This window comes from Emys orbicularis, chromosome 7 (assembly GCF_028017835.1).
Source record: "Emys orbicularis isolate rEmyOrb1 chromosome 7, rEmyOrb1.hap1, whole genome shotgun sequence".
Taxonomy (NCBI): domain Eukaryota; kingdom Metazoa; phylum Chordata; order Testudines; family Emydidae; genus Emys; species Emys orbicularis.
Genome location: NC_088689.1, coordinates 100,812,346 through 100,833,999, shown reverse-complemented (window position 1 = coordinate 100,833,999; position 21,654 = coordinate 100,812,346). Strand labels below are relative to the sequence as shown.

The 21,654-nt window shown below is 51.1% G+C and overlaps 1 protein-coding gene across 7 annotated transcripts in view; it reads right to left on the bottom strand.

Moving 5' to 3' along the window:
* DNAJC4 (DnaJ heat shock protein family (Hsp40) member C4) overlaps positions 1 to 21,654 on the bottom strand; it is a 72,549-nt gene that overhangs the window by 17,509 nt on the left and 33,386 nt on the right. Inside the window, exon 3 of one of the 7 annotated variants that reach the window (XM_065407991.1) lies at positions 7,753 to 7,873. The exons of the other annotated variants lie outside the window; for them this stretch is intronic. Coding sequence (XP_065264063.1) covers positions 7,753 to 7,873 — 121 coding nt within the window. The remainder of the gene's footprint in view (positions 1 to 7,752; positions 7,874 to 21,654) is intronic. 7 annotated transcript variants of the gene reach the window in all.

Genomic DNA, 21,654 nt, shown 5'->3' with positions numbered 1-21,654 from the left:
GAGACGGTGTGTGTGACAGCCTGGTCTAGTGCCCAGGGCACTGAAGTGGGTGTCAGGACTCCTGGAGAGTCATTAGATGAGGGGGTCCCTTTCAGAGCCAGGCATAGAACCCAGGTGCCCTGCCTCTCATGCCTACCTTTCTCCACACATATTTTACTGGGCCGGGGAGGGGAAATACAATTGTTAACAGAAGAGTGTGCGCAAGCTTGTGCAGAAGGGTGCATGCATGCGCTTGTGCATGTAGGCATATGTGCCGTCATGTGGGTATGTGCCCATATGCACACGAGCGACCAGGATTCTGCGCCAGGTTGGCTGAGATAGCAGGGCCTGGACTCGAGTGCCCTAGAGGCTGGTCTGATTCCTCTATCTCACAGGCCACAGGACGTCCCTGAACTAATCCCTGGCTCAACTAGAGCAGATCTAACACTGCTTGTGATGGAGAATCCACCACAGCCCCTGGGAAGTTGTTCCATTGGTTAATTACCTCACTGGTACAAACTGGCACCTGAGCTCTAGTCTGAATTGCTCTAGTTTCAGCTCCAGCTTAATCCAAGCATCTCTGGCCAAGGTCCTTCCTCTGCGCTCATTGCCTGGGCATGGAGATGCTCTCACTCCTGACTCATAGGCCCCAGTGACCTCCCGGTTCAGGCTGCAATTGCCTTTAACTGGATGGAAGAAAGGGCGCCGGATACTTCCAAAGTTAACAGCCAACGATTTCCGTCTGCAGCAGATGATGACTCCTTTGTTTCTGCAGACTCCTCCATCCCCAGGTGCGCAGGGCCCTGCTCCCAGCCAGCTGGGCTTGGCGGCTCTACTCATCAGAGCAGCTGACTTCATGCTTGGGACGAAGAGGAGAAGGGGTGGAGGATCCAGGCGGCTACCCACTGGCCAGGAATCTGCTTTGGGAGCTGTGATTCGGTCCTGCTCTGTACAAGTAGCCAGGCCAGGCTGGCCCCAGGAGCGTGTCAATGGCCTATGGCCACCTCTTTGGGTTAACCTTTTCCTTGCCTGCATGCAAAGATCTCAGAGCACAGGGAATCCAGTCTCCAAAACCTGCCTCAGTTGAGACACATGGACAGCGGAAGAGGCTCATCCAAAATCACATTGTAAGTTGGTGGTGGAGCAAGGACTGAACCCAGGTGTGGAGAGGCTCAGCCACCCCTGCTAACGCCTGCTCCCCTCATGCTAAAGCCCAGGCCCTGTGCAGCCAGGGGTCAAAACACTCCTTTTATTTTATTAGATTTATGTTTATCTATTTAATAGTTTAATAGACTAGAAAAGCCCAAAGCAAACGTGTCGACCTTCTTGAAACAAAACATTTTGATGCTGCCCAATCAACATTTTTGTTTGGAAATTTTGGCTTTTTGTTACAATTTGGAACTGATTTTTTCCCCAAAATTTTGGAATTTCCCACAGAATGGAAATTGTGCTTTCCAACCAACTCTTGATTTAAGCTTCTTCGCTTTGGCTGGAAATCTACCAGCATCTCCCCCAACGCTAGTCCCTCAGCCCCAATTCTCAAAGGCCAGGGGATACCTTGGCCTTTTACCGTTAACCTGGCCTTGGACACTGTGCAAGCAGCCCTAGACACAGGGAGGAGTTTACAGCCGCTTTCAAGGAGACCCTGGCCCCTACCTGGCATTCCTGAGGACAGGCTGGGACCAACTGGTGACTCCGCAAACATCAGAATCAGTAACCTCTCCTTCTTCGAATAGTGTCTCTATGGGTGCTCCACTTCAGCTGACTACTGAGCAGCACCCCCAGCTGGAGATGGTCTTCGGAGCTGACACCAAGACTGAAGACAACACAGCATTTCCAATGGCAGCATCTGATCTAAAAGACTGGACCACTGAATAATGCTTGGAGAAGGTATGTATGGAAGAGCAAATGGCAGCCTTACAAATGGTCCAGAATAGGGACATTCTTGAGTAATGTCATAGAAGCAGATAGAGATCTTGTGGAATGGGCCAACATCCTAGAAGGAGGCTGCATATCTGAAGATTTATAGCACAATATGATACAGTCAGAGATCCACCTGGAGAGTCTCTGGATGGAAATGGCCAAACCTAAGGTAAGTGGCCAAAATAAGGATGGAACTGGTTATGTACCAATTCCAGAACTTTACTGCTTGGGCACAAAGGGAAGGGGATGTGACTCCTCCCTGTTGGCTGAGATAGAACATGCAAACTATGTTGTCTGTGAGAATTTTTATGGACTTCTTCCTGGTTAGAGGCAGGAAGTGGATACAGACAGTCCTGACTGCCCTCAGTTTGAGGAGGCTGATGTGTAGTCATGTCTCTTAGGCAGATCAATGTTCTACCTACCAGGTGACCCTTGTTAATAATAGCCTGAAACTGCTCACGCTGGTCAGCCGGCAGATGCTTGAGAAAGGTGGTAAATTTGGCATAATTTGAGTGATTGTATTTAGCCATGAGAGCTTGATAGTTTGGGATCCTAAACTGAAGAGTGGAGGATGAATAGGTCTTTTTGCTGAATAGATCAAGGCATTTTTGGTCCTTACCATATGATGTGGCTTTCACATGATGTTGTCTGCCATGTTTGTTCACTGCCTCCACAACCAGGGAGTTTGGTGTTGGATGGGTGAAGAAAATCTTTAGCCAGTGAGTAATATTTCTTATAGGCCCATTTACTCATTGGCAGAATTGTTGCAGGGCTCTGCCAGATGGATTTTGGAGAATCCAACAGGGCCTCATTAATGGGCAGGGCAACCTGAGTAGTTGTGATTCCCTGACCATTTCCAAAGGAATCTGAAGGGAATCTGCAGTGTGCTTCATTAACTCTTGGAAGTGTCAGACATCATCAGCCACAGTCAGTGGGGGAGGCATAACCACTTCATCTGGGGAAGATGAAGAAATATTTGTTTGGGGAGCAACTTCTGTATCTGACCAGGCCTCCTGCTCCTCAAAGGATTCTTTTGTCTGAGGTAACAGCAGAACAGTTGGAGTAGGGGAGTGTCTCCCCCTGTATTCCCCATGAGAGAGACTAGGGTCATGGGAAAACTGCTGACGATATACAGCCAAGGATCCCAGTACAGCCACTGGGGATGTTCAAAAGGCATTGGGGGTGGCATTCACTGGTGCTCAAACCAGATCAGGAGAACACGGGACAGTCTTTGGTGCAACTCCCCCATCTTGTCAAAAGTGTCAGGATGGAAATCCCTTGTCTGAAGTGTTGGGGAACCCCGGATTGAAATATTTGAATTGGAGGGAAATTCCCCTTCAACGGGAGGAGCCCCAGCACTCTCTGAAGGTGTTGGAGAGTCCAGGGGTACCAGAGAAAGGTCCCACCTCAGTGACTGTGCTTGTCTCGGTACTGATAATCTCTCAGTACTGAGTAACAAGGGAGACTCCGACTCCTCTGAAACAAGTAGGTCCCTAGGGAATCTGAATTCCTGCAGTACTGGGTGGGTTTGAAGAGCAGGGCCCTGTTCCATTGTCGGTGTTGAAGGCATATGGTGCTCTGGTAAGAATACTCTGATCGAAGTAGATGGTACTGATGAGGATGCCTTGTGGGGGCACCAAGACCATATGTGAGACATAGCATCTTCCCAGTACTGACACTGTCTTAGTAGCTAGCTTAGATGTTGACAGTACCGAAGGAATTGTGGGTACCTTCTCTTAGAAGTGGAATGCTTCAATGATGCAGTGTCCTTCTTCTGCGGCACCAAAGGTTTCAGTACCTGGGCATGCTTGCTACCCTTTTTCTCTGCTGAGCCTAGAGCTCCGGCCACAGGATTGGTACCAAGAGTGTCTGGAGCCTCAGTCATACCCAGGGTGGAACTAGAAGTCTCTGCAGTGGTCTTGCCCTGCAGGGGTCAAGGTCTTTTTGAGGTGCATTCTTTCTGTGAAGAATGACTCTGTTTTCTGTGGGTCTTCTCTGTGGATTTTCCTCGCATAGACCCAGGTGAACATGCCAAAGTTGACAGGGCATTGTGTTTGTTCAGTGACCTATGTTCAAGGGGGTCACCCGACCTGGATCTGAGGCTGGTTGGAGGGAACACTCCTCATTAAGAGTCTCAGTTTTAGCTCCCGATTTTTAATGACCCTGCCCTTAAAAGTGGCGCACATGGGAATGCTTTTGCGGGATATGATGCCCTCCCAAGCAGTGGATACAATGGGAATACCTGTCACTGCCCAGGAAGGACTCCTGGCAAGAGACGCACCACTTGAAGCCCAGAGAGCCTGGCATAACTCGGGGCAACAGTATGTAGCAGGGGAAAGTCTCCCTCTCCAAAGGGGAAGAGGATCAAGAGAAAGTCTCTCTAAATCCTTCAATAAAAAGTAAATAAATTAACTAAAGGAAAAAACCCAATGAACTGAAGAAAGGTAATGAGGCTAAGCTGATCCATCTCAGGCCAAGATGGTTGAGAAGGAACTGAGGGTGGTTCATCCACAGAGCCCTATACAGCCTCTGAGCAGGGCATGAGGGAACACAGGACGCACACTGAGCCGAGCTACTAAAAATCTCCGACTAAAGGACAAGGGGGTGAGTGCCCCTGAAGCAGAGCACGCACAAGGACACTATTCAAAGAAGACTTTCATTGGCAGGCTCCTCTAGCCTTCTGTTTCTCTCCTTCTCTTCCCCCGAGCACTCCTTCCAGTGCCCTCTTCTACAGTTTCCCGGGGAATGGGTAAATCGGCATATTTACTCAGCAGTCCCAATCTGGCCTGGTAGTCAGGTACACCTCAGTCCAATTAGGCCTTCTCCAGTCGAATCTAATTAGTACTAACAGTGACCAGAGTGCAGGCTCAAGGGCCAGCCCTCAGCACTCTGTCACAACACCCCAGAATGATATTTGCCTTTTTCTGCAACAGCATCAAATTGTTGACTCATATTCAATTTGTGATCCGCTCTAGCCCCCAGATCCTTTGCCACATTACTGCAGCCTGGCCGATTATTCTCCATTTTGTATTTTGGCATTGCTTTTTCCTTCCTAAGGAAGAGCTTTGAATGTGTCTTTACTGCATTAATTTCATCTCTCCACCCTTTCCCAGCAGATCCATACTAGAAATGACTCTGTTACTCTCCATACCTCTCAGGAGAGGTCTTCCAAAGCCGTTGCTCTGTTGACTCAAGAAAGCGGTATTAACTTTTCCCTCCCAGCTGTCTTCCATCTCCAGCCCCCGCCCAAGTCAGCTGCCTAAGCTTTTGCAGAGCGCTGTGATGCTAATCCAGCAGTGGGGCGGGAGGATGGGATGGACAGGGCTAGCCAAAGCCCCAGTGGAGGCTTTATCACCCAGCACAGATCAGCAATCATCTTTGTTCCGGACGACACATCTCAGGCCTGGCCAAACCTCACTGATATCACTCCTCTTGGCCACGGAGCTAAGCAATAGGAAAGCCTCCCAGGCACAGGATGGAGAAATCCAGAGCAGTGAGGCTGTGTCCCAGGCATCCCAACATGCTCCCGCTTCCAGCTCTTTAGCCAAGTCAGCTATCGAGCTGCTCAGGAATTATTCTGTGGAAAATACCAGTTCGCCAAAACCAAACCGTTTTATGGGAATGCATCGGTTTTGAGGAAGCTTTAGTCGGGAAGATTTCCCAGGCTCAGAATGGGATTTCTCGTCTTAGAGAGAGACATGCGCCAGCAGGGCCCATTTCCCTGGGCAGGATCACCTCTGCATACCATTCCCCTGCCGCACCCCAGGATAGCATTCAGCTGGGATGTGGGAGACAGAGTGTGCTTCGAATCAGATAGAGCAAGGATTTGAACCTGGATCTCCCACGTCTCAGCCGAAAGCCTATGCCGGGGTGACTTGTTCTCAAACCAGAGAAGGGTCTTGGTTTAGTTCCATATTGGAATGGAAACCAATGTTAAAACATTGACCTTTTTTATGATGCAGAATCCTCGTTTTCCAGACAGCCCCAGTCAATTTCCTTTTGAACTGCTGTCCCCAGGGAGACTCATTGCTCGGTGTGGAGGGGGGTTCTGATGACACTCCCCACCTGGCTCGTCGCCCCAACAGCACCAAGGGGTGCGATGCTCATGCCATCTCCCTATTTAAAAGGGGGGGAGCTCAATTCTGCAGCCCAGACATCACTGATGTCCCCCCATCTGATGGGTACTTAAAGAACAGGGAAGAGCAGCTCTGAGTCCCTGATGGAAAAACCCTTGTGAGTGAAGCCAAGAGGGTCCTATAGAACCTGATGGGATTCAACGAAGAAGCAGACCTTTTCTATAGGGGGTCGGGAACCACGCACTGGGGTTGAATAGGAAAAGAGAGAACACCTGTAGATAGAAGCTCTCATCCCCTCTTCAGTTCTATAGGGCTCTCCCCTAAAGGTAAACCCCTCCATGGGGGGCTAAACTGGAATACTTATCACAGGGGCATGGGAGGTAAGAGACAGACACCCCAGCAGCAGCAGGGCCCATCCCCCTGGGCAGGATTGTCCTCTACACGCCATTCCCCTGCCCAGCACAGAAAGAGACACCCAAGCAGGACCCAGTGCAGGATGCTCCCCTATGTGCCATTCCCCTGCCCAAGCAGTGGGGCAGAACTGGTGAGCTTCAGCCTGCTCCCACAGACAGGGGGAGGGTTCGGCCTGCAGAGTCATGGGCCCAGTTGACCCTGTCCCAAAATGCCCTTCTACAAAGAGCTGCAGGGAGTGGTCCAGGCTGCAGACAGCAGGGGCTGCAGGGACCCTTCTCTGCAGACTCCTACCCCCAGCAGCTGGGGCACAGATGTCGGGCTCTGGTCCCTGCTGACTCACTGGGCGCCTGCTCTCTGCTTTGGCTCTGGAGCTTGGAGCCAGCCCAGCCCCAGCATGGGTGAGTAATGGGAAGCCATAGGCAGGGCTGCGATCCAGAAGAGTGGGTGGGTTGGGGCTCAGCTTGGCTGCCCAGCTCTCCACTTGTGTGACAAGAGCCAGCCTTGGGAAAGGGGGGGGGGGGCATGAGGCAAGCCTCCTCCCTGCTGGGTAATGGCATCTGGGACTAGAGAGAGACTGTCTCGGCTGCTCCATAGGGCTGGCCAGATGGCAGAGGAAGATCCTGGCTGATTTGGACCCCCGCACTTCAGACTGGGAGACTCAACTGAGTGGGACCCAGCAGAGGCAGAGTTTGCAGCCAGACTCCATTACAATTATGTGTATCCCACTGTGCTAGGTGCTGCACAGACCTCAGCTGAAATTGGGGCCCCATCGTGCTGGGCGCTGCACAGACCCCAACCAAGGCCAGGGCCCCCCCCATTGTGCCAGGTGCTGCACAGACCCTGACCGGCACTGGGGCTCTCATTATATCGGGTGCTACACAGACCCCAACTGAGACTGGGGCCCCCACTGGGTCAGATGCTGCACAGACTCTGACCCAAATCAGGACCTTCACTGTGCTCAGTGCTGCACAGACCCCGCCCCCCCCCCCCCCCCCATCGTCCTAGGCACTGCATAGACCTGGATGGGGATATGGCTCATTGTGCTGGGTGTTGCACAGACTACAACCGAGTCTGACTCATAAATTGCAGAACGGGTCTGAAATCAAGACAATGAAATTCAATAAAGACGAGTGCAAAGTACTACACTTGGGAAGGAAAAATCAAATGCCCAAATACAAATGGGGGAATAACTGGCTGGGTAGTAGTACTGCAGCAAAGGATCTGAGGGGTCTAGTGGATCACAAATTGAATCTGAATTGACCACGTGATGCTGTTGAGAAAAAGGCAAATTTCATTTTGGGATGTATCAACAGGCATGTCATATGTAAGACATGGGCGATAACTGCCCTGCTTTACTCACCACTGGGGAGGCCTCAGCTGGAGTACCGTGTCCAGTTTTCGCACTGCACTTTAAGAAAGATGTGAATAAACTGGAGAGTGTCCAGAGGAGAGCATAAAAAATGATCAGCGGTTTAGAAAACCTATAAAGAAAGATTGAAAGTACTGGGCATGTTTAGTCTAGGGAAGAGAAGGCTGAGGGCGGACATGATAACAGTCTTCAAATACTGAGGGTAGGACACAAAAGAATCAGCTTAACTTGCAGCAAGGGAGCTATTAGGAGAGACTTTCTCTAGTGAAGCAGCGGAACAGGTCAGCTAGGAAAGTTGTGTCCCTGGAGGATTTTTAGAACAGGCTGGACGGGGATGGTCTAGGTTTACTTGGTCCTGCCCCAGCACAAGGAGATGGACTAGGTGACCTCTTGAGGTCCCTTGCAGCCCTGCATTTCTATGATTCTAGGATTGCACAGCAGCCAGCTCAGGTTCTGACCTCGTGAGCCTATCCCATTGGCTGGCATGCGTCACGCCTGCTACTGATATTCTAGCCCGCTTCTTAATGGTCCAGAAGGGAAGCTTTGCTAAGCAGTAGCTGCAGTAGGAAGAGCAACACAAATAAAGCAGGGGCTGCTGGCTTGCCTTCCAGAAATACTGAAGCTGGAACAACCTTCAAATGCTATGACTTCACAGGGGCCCATCTGATCCTCTATGTTCCACAACAGAACCAGCTTGCTATAAGTGGTTAACAGCACAGGAGCCAGGACACCTGTCTTCTAGTGCCAGCTCTGGGCAGAGGAGTGGAGTCTAGTGGTTAGAGCAGGGAGTCAGGACTCCTGGACCTGGGTTCTACTCCTGGTTCTGGTAGGGGAGTGGGGTCTAGTGATTAGAGCAGGATGGCTTGGAATCAGGGCTCCTGGCTTCAATCCTTGGCTCTGCCAATGACTCCCTGTATGACAGTCCCCTTTTCTGTGCTTCATTTCCCCTCGCCTGTAAATGACTTTGGAACAGAGGCTGTCTCACTACGTGACTGAGCAGTGCCCAGCATCACAGGGAACTGATCTCTGTCTGACCCTGTAGACACTACTGTAATATGAATAACAATAAGGTAGACAGTTACGGAATAGCCTGTCCAGAGGCTTCTCCCTGAACCCCGCTATATGCGTGAGGGCAATCAGGAATAAGGAACAAACTGGTGGAAATGGGAATCAGATCCCACATAGAAAGCGAATACACTCTTTGCCAAGCCTGAATTACTGCTCCTTTTCTGTTCCTAATGCAGCTGGAATTAATACGAGCCTTTTTTCTGCTTAAAGAAAAAAATAACAGCATCAATTTCCAGTCCCTTATCACCCTGGAACATCTTTGTTTGAGCCCTTGAGTGATGCCAGCATCGCTCTGGAGAGCGGGTTTGTAAGTGAGCCGCAGACGCTCTGCAGGCACAAAAATATTATCGTGGACAGGGTGTTTTGTACAATTTAATTGGTGATTCAAAGGCTTGTTTTATTGTTTAAAAGCTAAGGGCTTGATCCTGCTTCAGCTGAAATCAGGGACAAAACAGTCCCTTTATTGTAGGTTTTGTGGTAGTGCCTAAAGGTAGTGTCTAAAGATCAGGGCCCTGTTGTGCCAGGCGCTAGACCTGGTCAAGATCTGGGGCCCCATGGATGCTGCACAGACCTCGACTGAGACCGGGGCCCCCACTGTGCCCTGGGAGATGTGGTCCAGCTGGGGAATCCTGCCTGTAGAGAAGAATGGAAGCATGAGTCTACACACCCCCTCTGACCCAGCTGGGTGGTGCGTCTTGGGAGTCACAGAACTGTGGGTGAAGAAGCCTGCACAGAATGCAGCCCCATCATCCAGGATGGATTTTCCTTCGGCCCTGGAACTGCCAGCAGAAGGGCATTCTCTAGGACGCTGTCCTACAGAATCTCTCTCGCAGCTCACTCTTGCTGCTGCAGTGGCTTCCATTTGCAATGCTTGTAAGTTGCATGCACACTCGGCTGCTGTCCACAGCAAGGGTGCCGGTGGCTGGAGGCCAAGCCTGTAGCTTTGGCTGAGCTGGTGGAGATAGGAATCACTGCCGCAGTAGCTGCCACTTGTGGCTAGCTCGGTCCCACCATACAAGTCTTGCCTCTGGTTGTTCCTGCTCCTACAGTGGGGCATTATGGGAGGCATTAGTGCAAGCATGGATGGAGCCCCAGGGTACATTGGTGCATCCATTGCGCAGGTGTGATAGGCCAACAGCCATGTCACGCCCACCAGGTCCCTCCCATGGTCAGTTTGCCATCAGTTGCTTTCTTTGGGAGTCACAGGTGCTCTCAGCACCTTGCAGAATCAGTCCCTGAGCGTGGGTGCACCCCCTGAAAGAGCAGGGCTTTGCCTCAGTGCATTGCTACTGTACTCTACCCCAGAGCAGGCTGCAGCCCAGCGGACCATGCCATGCACCATGTACTCCTAGGGATGACTGTAATGGGAGTGCATCTGTCCTGGGACTCTGCTCAACCTCCTTTGGGGGTTTCTGTGAGTGGGAAATGCCCCACATCTTGCCTTTCCACTCAGGATGTGGGAGCAGTCTCTTTGGCAGCATCGCCATGCCCAAGTGTTACCCATTGTTGTGGCGGGTGAGAGCCTGGCATAGAAAGGCATGAAACTCCACCTTCCCCAGCTCTTCATGTCATCAATTTCCTAAGAGAACAAACTCCCCAGCATAAGTCAGAGAGCTGATGTTTGCACTTCTGAGAGCTGAGGATAGAACCCAGGAGTCTTGGCTCCCAGCCCCCACCACTGTAACCATTACACATTACTCCCCTCCCAGAGTCAGAGACACGACCTTGGAGTCCTGACTCCAGGCCTGCTGCAGAAACCACCAGACCCCACTCCCCTCCTAGAGAGCTGGGAACAGAACCCAGGCAACTCCAGCATTTTGCTTTCTCCCCACTGGGATACCTAGGCGACAGAGGGGACGGATCTGCAGGCTAATTGCCACATCTCAGGGCACTCCAACCACACCCCGATCCCAGCTGATGCATGTGGCCCCACCTCATTAGAGCATGGAGGAGGAAAGACTTGGCAGACGCTAAGGAGTTAAGACGCCCCTGCGCCCTGACAAGCCTATAAATCCTCATTAAGGGGTTTTTCGCTAGTTAAACGATTTGACGCAAGAAGTGGGGCCTTGAGGTTGTTGTTTCAAAGCAACAGGTCAGAGCCGACAGATGGACCTTCCCATCTCATTAACTGTCCCAGGCAGGCAGGGAGGGAGGGAGCGGGCAGCTCCCTCTTGATGGACCAGATTCGGAGCCCACTAGCACCCGGCCCCATCACTAGGCCCGGGCTGAGCTCCCCAGATCCAGATGGGACTGGAACGCTCCTTCACTTCTTTGGTGTTTGGAGCCTTTCCCTCTCTTGTCCCCCCTCCAAACTCCCTCAGCTGGCGCTGCACAATCATTCCACGCGCTGTACCCCCAGGAGGGCAATTCACAACAGCCATGAGAACATTTCACAATGCAGCCCTGGGGAATGGACTTGGAGGGGATCCTGTATACCACACGCACACTGCATACGTACCGCACACAGAACATGCACACGCACTAGACACCTGCACTGCATGCACATCCATACTGCATGCGCACTCACACTGCAAACTGAGCATGTGCACTCACGGCATTCACACACACACACACACACACACACACACACACACACACGGCTCATCTGTCCTAGCTTGCACTTTTGCACCAGTGCAAACCCCTCATGGACCAAGCAACTCTCCCCAGCATGAGCTGTCCCAATGCCAGCCATATTTTACAGCAGTGCAGCATGTTTCATGTTTGCCTGATTTGCCAGCACCTTGTACAGCCATTTGCACAGCTACGAGCGTGACCCACACCCCAGTCAGAGCGGAAGCACTTTGCACAGTGTGAGTGGGTGCACAAGTGCAGCCAGGCTCCTGGTGAAAGCGTGCTGCGGCGGTAACAAAGTGACTGGCACCAGGGCTGCATGCCCTTGTGCCACAGAAACAGGCAGACAGAGCTTACCTGGGCTCTCTGAGGCTGCTCTATGTTTATACCCCTGGCTAATGGGCAGCTCCAGGCTGGCCGAGCCTGTAATCCATCCCAGCATGCCAACACAGTGCTGGGCTTGGCTGTAGCACCCTCTGCTGGCTGTCAAGGAGACTCGGCTGGCAGAGGGGAGCAGGGTGGCTGGGCCCACAGGCCCGACCTGGGTCAAGGTGCAGCTACAGAGTTCAATGGTGATCTCGTCTCTAACAGAAGGACTCCCAGCATGCAATGCTCTGAATGACAGTCAGGTGCCTGGCACCTTGCTTGTCCATGCCAGCGGGCGGCCCTGCTAGCAGCTGGGCCAGGGCAGTGGGTGTTCTTGAATGCCTGCAGCTGAACCTTCCCCTGCTTTGCTGGTGCCAGTCCCTCTCCTCCCCTTTGCTTCCAGCTGTTCCCCTTTTGCCTGCATCTGAGCTGCTGCAGACCAGTCCCTGGCGCGTTCTACTGCTGATCAGTTTCCCCCACCCAGGGGCCTCCCCAGACTGTGGCAGAGAAACAGCAGTCAGGGAGCTCTCACTCCATTCAAGGGGTCTCAGTGCATGGGTAGAGGGAGATCACTAATCCACAGATAGAGAAACTGAGGCATGGAGTGGCCAAGGGACTTCCCCAAGTCACACAGGGAGTCAGTGACAGAGCTGGGACTAGAACCCAGGAGTCCTGAGGCAGTTTAATAGGAATAAGCAGCAAATAAACAGGCCTTTCTATATCACTGTCTCTAACCTGGGCTCCAGCTGAGGTTTCAGAGCACAGGGCTAAGGCCTTGGGGCATGGCAAGCCATCATGGCTCCCACCTCTGCAGCAGCCCAGCTGGGGCACAGCTCCAGTGCCTTCTTGGGGTTAACATCAGAGGCGGGGCTCTGTAGTCCTTGGGAAGGGACCCTCAGTGCCAGGAAAGCCCCCCCTTTGCTGCTTTGGAACGTGCCTCCCACAGCCTGGATTCTGGGAAGGCTGCCCCCTACAGCCCATATGCCAAGGTGCAGGGGGCACCCTGCAGTCTGGGCACTGTGCAGGCTGCCCCTGACACAAGGTCCAGGGCTGACCCACTTCCTTGTTATTACATCCAAGGTTGCAAAAGTACCACTTCCTAAGCAGCAGCTTAAACTCCTCCCTGCTTCCCCTTCATGGGTCAGAGCAAGCTAGCAGCCGCAGCACAACCTGGTGGATAGGGCGCTAACTGGGACTTGCAAGTCCTGGGTTCCTTTCCCTGCTCCAGCCTCCATGTGGAGTGAGCTGCTGTGGGTGTGTCTCCACTGCAGAGTGCGCCTGGCTCTGGGCACCCAGGTTAGCCACACTCTCCTGCAAGTAGCCACGCCCATGGAACTAGCCCACGCTGGTGCTGCAGTAGCCCGGGTTAGGCGCTGGGATTTCTCGAGGTGGATTTCCAGTGGTGTGGCACCTACAATTGGACCCAAGCTTTTCAGGTTGGCACCTAAACAAGGCCCAGGGGACCTCAGCCCCTCACAGTGCTCCTTGGACAATCTGGCCTCCGTGGCAGGTGCTCTGCCCTTCTGAAAAGCCATGCCTCAGTTTTCCCACCTGTAAAATAAGGATGGTATTTCCCTGCCTCCCAGGCAGCTGATTACTGACAATGAGGTGCTTGGCTACTGCCCCATAGACGTGTGGGCACAATGGGGACAGATACTCAGACCCAAGGGGCTCTGCAGGACATTAGCAGGTGCTGCTCCCCTCCTGGCTCAGGGAGATTTCCTGTGTTAGGTAACCTCTAAGGAGCGGGATTACAGTCCTCGTGTTCACTATGGCTCGCCACAGACTTAACGCTCACTCGCTATGTTGTAGCAGGAGAGTCAATGTTAAAGCCACCAGGCCAAACACCACACCCTTGCCTTGCCACTGGGGTATCAGCCGATCATTCGAAGTAGTGCAGGGCCTGTTTGGTATAGCGTGACCAGATAGTAAGTACTGTATGAAAAATCGGGACGGGGGTAGGGGGTAATAGACATCTATACAAGATGAAGCCCGAATATCGAGACTGTCCCTTTAAAATTGGGAAATCTGATCACCCTAGTTTGGTAGCAGGATGGGAGACTGGGGTTTAATGCAAGGAAAGTTTGGGGTAAGAGCTCTCTCCCTTTGCAGTCAGTGCTGGCCCCAATGCCACAGTGCAACTTTAGGGGGCGCTGTTCTGCAGAGAGTGGGGTGTGAGTGTGCACAAGGGTGTCCATGTGAGTGTGAGTGCGCGAGAGTGCCTGTGCAAGGTGCCCATGGGAGCATATGAGGGTGAGTAGGTGAGTGTGTGCAAGGGTGTGAGCTGCCCATGTGAGAGTGCATGAGGGGGTGTGTGTGTGCATGAGTCCACGAGCTCGCGCAGGTCGCCTGCCTGGCGCCCAGCTGGGGTCAGGGAGAGGCGGCTAATAGAGCAGAGGAATGTGCCCCCAATAACTAACACGATGTTAACCATCTCCTCAGGCCAAGCCGGTCAAGCCAAACAGGGAATGGGAAAGAGCTCAGTTAAAGATTGATCAAAGGCTGGCTGTCTCCAAAGACATTTCAACATCGCTGTGTTCGCTCTTGCCAGTTTATGACACACGCCCCTCCCCGGCGTTAGAGCAACAAGCAAACGGAGCCCTGCTTGGCTGGAGGGAGAACACTCCAGGCACATGGCCCTGCTGCCCAGCCAAACTCTCAGCAATTGCAAACAATAGCTCAGGCCTGGCGTTGGAGGCCAGAGACGGGGTTGGCGGGAGCTGGCCAGACGGTAACTCTTCCCTGAGGTGGGGCCTGGATAGCACAAGGCACGGGGCTGTTCCTAGAAGGGATTCTGAGAGAGAGGACATGGGGTTAGTATTGTCACTCATAGGACATGACTTTGCTATCGACACTGATTTTAGGTGGAAGGCACCCAGATGTGATGGTGATGGGAAGCAGGAGAAAACCCTAAAATAGATTACAGTAGTGCCCAGAGATTGAATCCGGGACTGGGGTCCCCATCAGCTAATGCATGTGCCAAGGCAATCTGCTCTGAATGCCTCCCGCAACCCCTAGCATTCCTGTCCTTTACCCCACCCCCCCTGCACACACACACACACACACACACACACACAGAGCATTCCTTCCCAGCAAACTGTGTTCTTAGGAAGGGGAGGCACACTTTTTTGGGACCAATCATTTCACAACTTGGACCATGGAAGGCAGCTGCCGGGAAAAGATTCCCTGGCCCAGCTGCGCAGGGGGCTGGGCAGAGAGGCAGCTTAGGTTTCCCACCGGGATTGAAGGAGTCACTGGTCTCCTTGATCAGGAGTGGTTGAGTTAAGAGCAGCCCTGCCCCACCGGCACCACCCAGACAGTGGGGTCTGTCGCATAGGCCCATGCAACACCAGATGCTAGCGGAACAGGGATTAAAGAACTGAAACACAGGAGGGATGGGAAAGGCCTTGTGGGTAAGACACTGAGCTGCGAGTCAAGAGATCGGGGTTTAATTTCCGGCTCTGCCACAGATTCCCCGTGATCCTGGGCAAGTCATGTCACCTCTGTGCCTTACTTTCCCCGCTTGTAAAATAGGGAGACTAATTCTTTGTGTATTTAGACTATGAACTCTCTGGAGCAGGGAATCTCTCTCACTAGGTATCTGGGCAGGCCCAGCACAAATTGGGCCCCCATCTCAGCGGGGGTCTGGCACAACAGCGGGCCCAATCTCAGTCAGAGCCTCTAAACGCGGCTGTCATAGAAATAATAATGAGACAGTCCCTGCTGGATGTGCCCAAAACATGCCCAGCACAGATGAGCCCTTTCCATATTGGAAAGTGGCCACCGAAAAATTCCCCCAATGTTTATTTCACTTGAAAATGGCCAGAAATAGAGGACATGCTCGACATTCTAAACTGCACGTTTCCCTGCAAACCAACAGCTGCTGGAGGGGATGTCACTGCTAGGCGCAGGTGGGGTGGAATCATGTGGTAGGAGGGAATAAGGAACTTTGGGAACAGCCCCCCTATGGGGCGGGGGGAGGGGCTCTCCAACAGCATTTGGGTGAGATCCTCAGCTAGAGCTCTAGAGACTGACCCCAGCTGAGAAGCAGGCCCCACGTTTCCAGGCCAGTCCCCAAGTGTTTTGCCCTCTGCTCCCAGGAAGTTCCTCATGTAGTGAGGGAGTTGAGCCCTGAAACCATGTCCCTAGCTCATGTGCCTCCTACAGACCTCACGGCTGCTGCTCCTGGCCCTGCCCAGAAGCTGGGAGCTTCTTCCAACTGATTGCTGGCCGGAGAGTTGTGTGCTGCTTGGAAGCAGTTTGTTAAAGGCTGGGCCCCAGGGTCGAGCTCTTGCTTCCTGCACACGCGAAGGGGACAGAAACAGCTGCAAGCAGATGGTCAGGGATGTTTCAGTGTGCATGCTCCTTTGACGTGGGTGACTGAGGATATAACTCCTTGCTCCACTGGGATACTTGGCTTAATGCGTTGATTATTATGATTACAGTAGTAGAAACCAGGCTGATATCAGGGCCCCATCACTCCAGGTGCTGCATAGACCCCCACCAAAATCGGAACCACCATTGTGCCAGGCACTGCACAGACCCTGACTGAGATCAGGGCCCCCATTGTGCTGGGCGCTGCACAGACCCCCCACTGAGATCAGGGCCCCCATTGTGCCAGGCGCTGCACAGACCCCGACTGAGATCAGGGCCCCCGTTGTGCCAGGCACTGCACAGACCCCCACTGAGATCAGGGCCCCCATTGTGCCAGGCGCTGCACAGACCCCGACTGAGATCAGGGCCCCCGTTGTGCCAGGCGCTGCACAGACCCCCACTGAGATCAGGGCCCCCATTGTGCCAGGCACTCCGCAGACCCCCACTGAGATCAGGGCCCCCATTGTGCCAGGCACTCCGCAGACCCCCACTGAGATCAGGGCCCCCATTGTGCCAGGCGCTGCGCAGACACACAGTGACAGGCAGTCCCTGCTCCAAAGAGCTCTCAATCGAAACAGACAAAGGAAGGATCATTATCCCCTCTTTACACATGGAGAAACTGATTCCCAGGGAGATGAAGTGACTTCCCCAAGGTCACTCAGGGAGTCTGGAAGAGCTGGGAACTGAATCCTGATGTTCTAAGCCCCCCTCCACTGCCTCACCCACAAGCCCACATCTCTCCTGTTTTGCGCAGAGAGATTTCCCAGGGTGCATTTCAACCAGACATTTAAAATTTCATCCCAGTGTCCCAGCCCATGCCCACTTCCCTGCTGTCATCCTGCTCCTAGTAACTTTAAATGCAGAGCATATCTCAGAGACCTCCCAGCCTGGGAGTCCCATCAAGACTGCACTGAGAGAGACGTGAGTGATTGGAGGAGGGACAGACTCCCGGGAGTCTCTTCCTCCCAGTTGCAGACTAGCTTCCACTGATGCTGCAGCCAGCCCACATGCAGGCATCACTGCGTGATGCTCTTCGAGATCTCCCCTCACCAGCAGATCTTTACACACACCGGGCTGGGCGGCCCAAATGCAACCCTCCCCTCTGCCCCCACGTGCAATTCTGAGTGTATCACCAACCCAATCTAGCTATTTGTATGACTCCATTAATCCCATTATTCTGGTATCTGAATGGTTCACAGTCTTTAATATATTTATCCTCATAATCCCCTGTGAGGCTCTCATCATGCCAGGTGCTGCACAGATGCCTGGGATCAGGGCCCCACACAGTGCCGGCTGCTGCACAAGACACCCTGTCCAGAACTGAGCCTGCCGCTGTGCCAGGCACTGCATAGACCCCTGCCCAGAAACAGGGCCCCAGGCCGGAATTGGGGCTTCCCACCATGCTGGGTGCTACACAGACACACACTGTGAGATAGTCCCTGCCCTGAAGAACTCAGTGTCTAAATAGACAAAGGAAGGATCAATATCCCCATTCTACAGATGGGGAAACTGAGGTGTAGAGAGGCTAAGTGACTTGCCCAAGGTCACACAGGGAGCCTGTGGCTGAGCAGAGGCTTGAAACCAGGTCTCCCTAGTGCTCTAACATCTGAGCCATTCTCCTCCTCTGGCACAGTGCAATAAAACCAGCCACACAGGTCCTTCAGACATGAACAAAATGGGTACAAATGATTCCAGGTCTGGAGAAGCTGCCTTGAAGTGAAACTGAAGGAATTTGATCAATTTAGCTTATTGAAGAGAAGATAAAGAGATGAGTTGACCCTGGTCTATAAGCACCTCCATGGAGAGGAGCTTTCTGAGAGCAGAGGGCTCTTCAGTCCAGCAGACAAGACAGAATGAGATACAAGGGCTGGGAGCTGAAGCTGGAAAAATTCAGACTAGGGCAAATCATTTTTAACAGAGAGCAGTTAACCATTGCAGAGATGTGCTGTTATGATGGAGGGTGCTGGTGGCTGCCAGCAAGTGTGTCTTTAATCTCTGCGCAATCATAGATCCTGGTAAAGCTGATGGGCCTTCCAGCACCTTTCACTCAGGCTAAATGAGGGAGCAATTAAATGAACCTTTGTATAGTCATACCTGAAACAATAGAAGCCACTGCCCAAGGTATGGACCAGCATGGCAAGGCCTGGGAAGAAGCTGAGCCATGTGGCTTGAGGGGTTTCCCTAGAGACTAATTGCAAACAGGGGGGCTGGAGTCTTGGTTTGGTTACAGCTGTCTGAGTGTGTGTGAAAGGAATCAGAAAGCATGCAAGGGGGAGAAGCACATGGTAGCATTCTCTGAAATGCTTCCAGTTCCACATGCAGGGCCATTTAGACAGGTAGAACTGCAGGGTCTCAATGCATGGATGAGAGAATGGTGTTTGGAAGAGGGTTTTAGGTTTATTAGGAATTGGGGAATCTTTTGGGAAAGGAGGAGCCTATGCAGGAAGGATGAGCTCCACCTAAACCAAAAGAGAACCAAATTTCTGGCATATACAATTAAAAAGGTTGTAGAGGAGTTTTTAAACTAAGAGCTGGGGAAAATCTGACAGGAGCGGAGGAGCACACGATTCAGATAGACACATCCCTGAGAGGAGGATTTATTAAAGGGGATACTTTATATCCTAGGAAAGAGGAGAGGATAGAAGTTGATAAAGTACAGGGAGGAACTGAAGAGAAACAGTCAAATGAAAAAAGAGTCCCATTCAATTACATCACATGAAAGCAGACAACTAAATATTGACCAGTTTTATAAGTGCAAGTATACAAATGCAAGAAGTCCAAATACTGAGAAGGGGGAACTTGAGTGCCTGGTATTAAATGAGAATATTGCTATTATAGGCATCACAGAAACTTGGTGAAATGGTGATAATCAATGGGACATGGTAATGCCAGGGTATAAAATATACAAGAATGACAGAGTAGGTTGCACTGGTGGGAGAGTGGCACTATATGTGAAAGAAAGCAGAATCAAATAAGGTAAATATCTTAAACAAATCAAACTGTACCAAAGAATCTCAATGGATAGAAATGTTATGCTTGAAAAATTAGAGTATAACAATAGGAATATACTACCAACCACCTGACCAGGATGATGAGGGTGACTGTGAAATGCTCAGGGAGATTTGAGAGGCTACAAAAACAGAAAACCCAATAATAACGGTGGATTTCAACTACCCCCATATTAATTGGGCGCATATCACCTCAGGATGGAATGCAGAGATAAAATTTCTAGACACCATTAATGACTGATTCTTGGAGGAGCAAGTCCTGGAACCCACATGGGGAGAGGCAATTCTTGATTTAGTACAAAATGGAGCACAGGATCTGGTCCAAGAGGTGAATATAGCTGAAACACTTGAGAAACCATAATGTAATTAAATTTAACATCTTTGTATGGGGGAAAATACCAAAGAAACCTGCCACAGTAGCATTTAACTTTAAAAAGGGGAACTACATTAAAATGAGGAGGCTAGTTAAATGGAAATTAAAGGAGACAGTCACATGAGTGAAAGACCTGCAAGCTGCATGGAAACTTACTATAATAGAAGCTCAAACTACATATATACCCCAAATAAAAACAAAAAGCCCCCAAACCAGTAAGAGAACCAGTACTGCTTCCAGCAGCTCCCATTGGCCTGGAGCAGCGAACCGCGGCCACTGGGAGACGCAATCGGCCGAACCTGCGGACGCGGCAGGTAAACAAACCGGCCCGGCCCACCAGGGGCTTTCCCTGCACAAGCGGTGGAACAAGTTTGGGAACCACTGCTCTATATAAATCCATGGTATGTCCACACACTGAATGCTGCATGCAGTTCTGGTTGCCCTAGCTCTAAAAAGATACAACAGAATTGGAAAAGGTACAGAGAAGGGAAACAAAAATGATTAGGGTATGGGACAGCTTCCATATGAGGAGAGAATAAAAAGACTAGGTCTGTTCAGCTTGAAAAGAAGATGACTAAGGTGGGGATATGACAGAGGTCTATAAAATCATGAATGATGTGGAGAAATTGAATAAGGAAGTGTTATTTATCCCTTCCCATAACACAAAAACCAGGGGTCACCCAATGAAATTAATAGGCAGCAGGTTTAAAACAAACAAGGAAGTACTTCTTCACACAACGCACAGTCAGCCTGTGGCACTTGTTGCCAGGGGATGTTGTGAAGGCCAAAAATCTAACTGGGTTAAAAAAAGAATTAGGTAAACTCATGGAGAACAGGTCCATAAATGTCTATTAGCCAAGATGGTCAGGGACACAATCGCATGCTCTGGGTGTCCCTAAACTTCTGACTGCCAGAAGCTGGGACTGGATGACAGTGGATGGATCACTTGATAAATTCCCCTGTTCTGTTCATTTCCTCTGAAGCATCAGGCATTGGCGACTGTCAGAAGACAGGATACTGGGCTAGATGGACCATTGTTCTGACCCAGTATGGCCATTCTTATGACTCTGAGAGGAAGCCAAGAGAGAGTGATTCTTTTGGGCACCGTACTGGCTGGAATGGTGGGCTTGGAAACTGCCTCCTACTGTTTATTTCTACTGTCTTTGGGGAAATAGGATTTTGTGGCCATTCCTTGTAAATATACAGGTTTGCACTACAGAAATATCTGACTCATAGATAATAAGGCCAGAAGGGACCACTGTGATCATCTAATCTGACCTCCGGTATAGAACAGGAGGCCCTGAATTAATTCCTGATTGAACCACAGCAGATCTTTTAGAGAAACATCTAATCTTAATTTACAAATTGTCAGTGCTGGAGAATCCACCACAGCCCTTGGGAAGCTGTTCCAATGGTTAATTACCCTCACTGGCAAAAAACTGAGCCTTATTTTCTGTCTGAATTTGTCTAAGCTTCAGCTTTCAGCCATTGGATTTTGTTGTACCTTTGTCTGCTAGATTGAAGAACCCTTTATTATCAAATTTCCATTCCACAGGTAGGTACTTATAGACAGATCAAGTTACCCCACAACCATCTCTGTTAAGCTAAACAGATTGAGCTTCTTGAGTCAATCAATACAAGGCATTTTCCAACCCTTTTAATCATGCTTGTAGCTCTTCTCTGAACTCCCTCCAGTTAATAAACATCCTTCTTGAATTGTGGACACCAGAGCTGGACACAGGTTTCTAGCAGCCGTTGCACCAATGCCAAATGTAGAGGTGGGATAACCTCCCTACTCCTATTTGAGATTGTACTGTTTATACATTCAAGGATTGCATTAGCCCTTTTGGACACAGCATCATACTGGGAGTTCATGTTTAACTGATTATAAGCCACAACCCCCCAAATCTTTTTCAGAGTCACTGCTTCCCAGGATAGAGTCCCGCATCCTGTAAATATGGCCTACATTCTTTGTTCCTTGATGTATAACTTTACATTGGTCACATTAAAACACACATTCTTTGTTTGCGCCCAGCTTACCAAGCTTTTGCTTACCAAGAGATCCAGGTTGCTCTATCAGTGACCAGTCTCTTCAAAATTTACCACTCTCCAATCCTTGAGTCATCTGCCAGT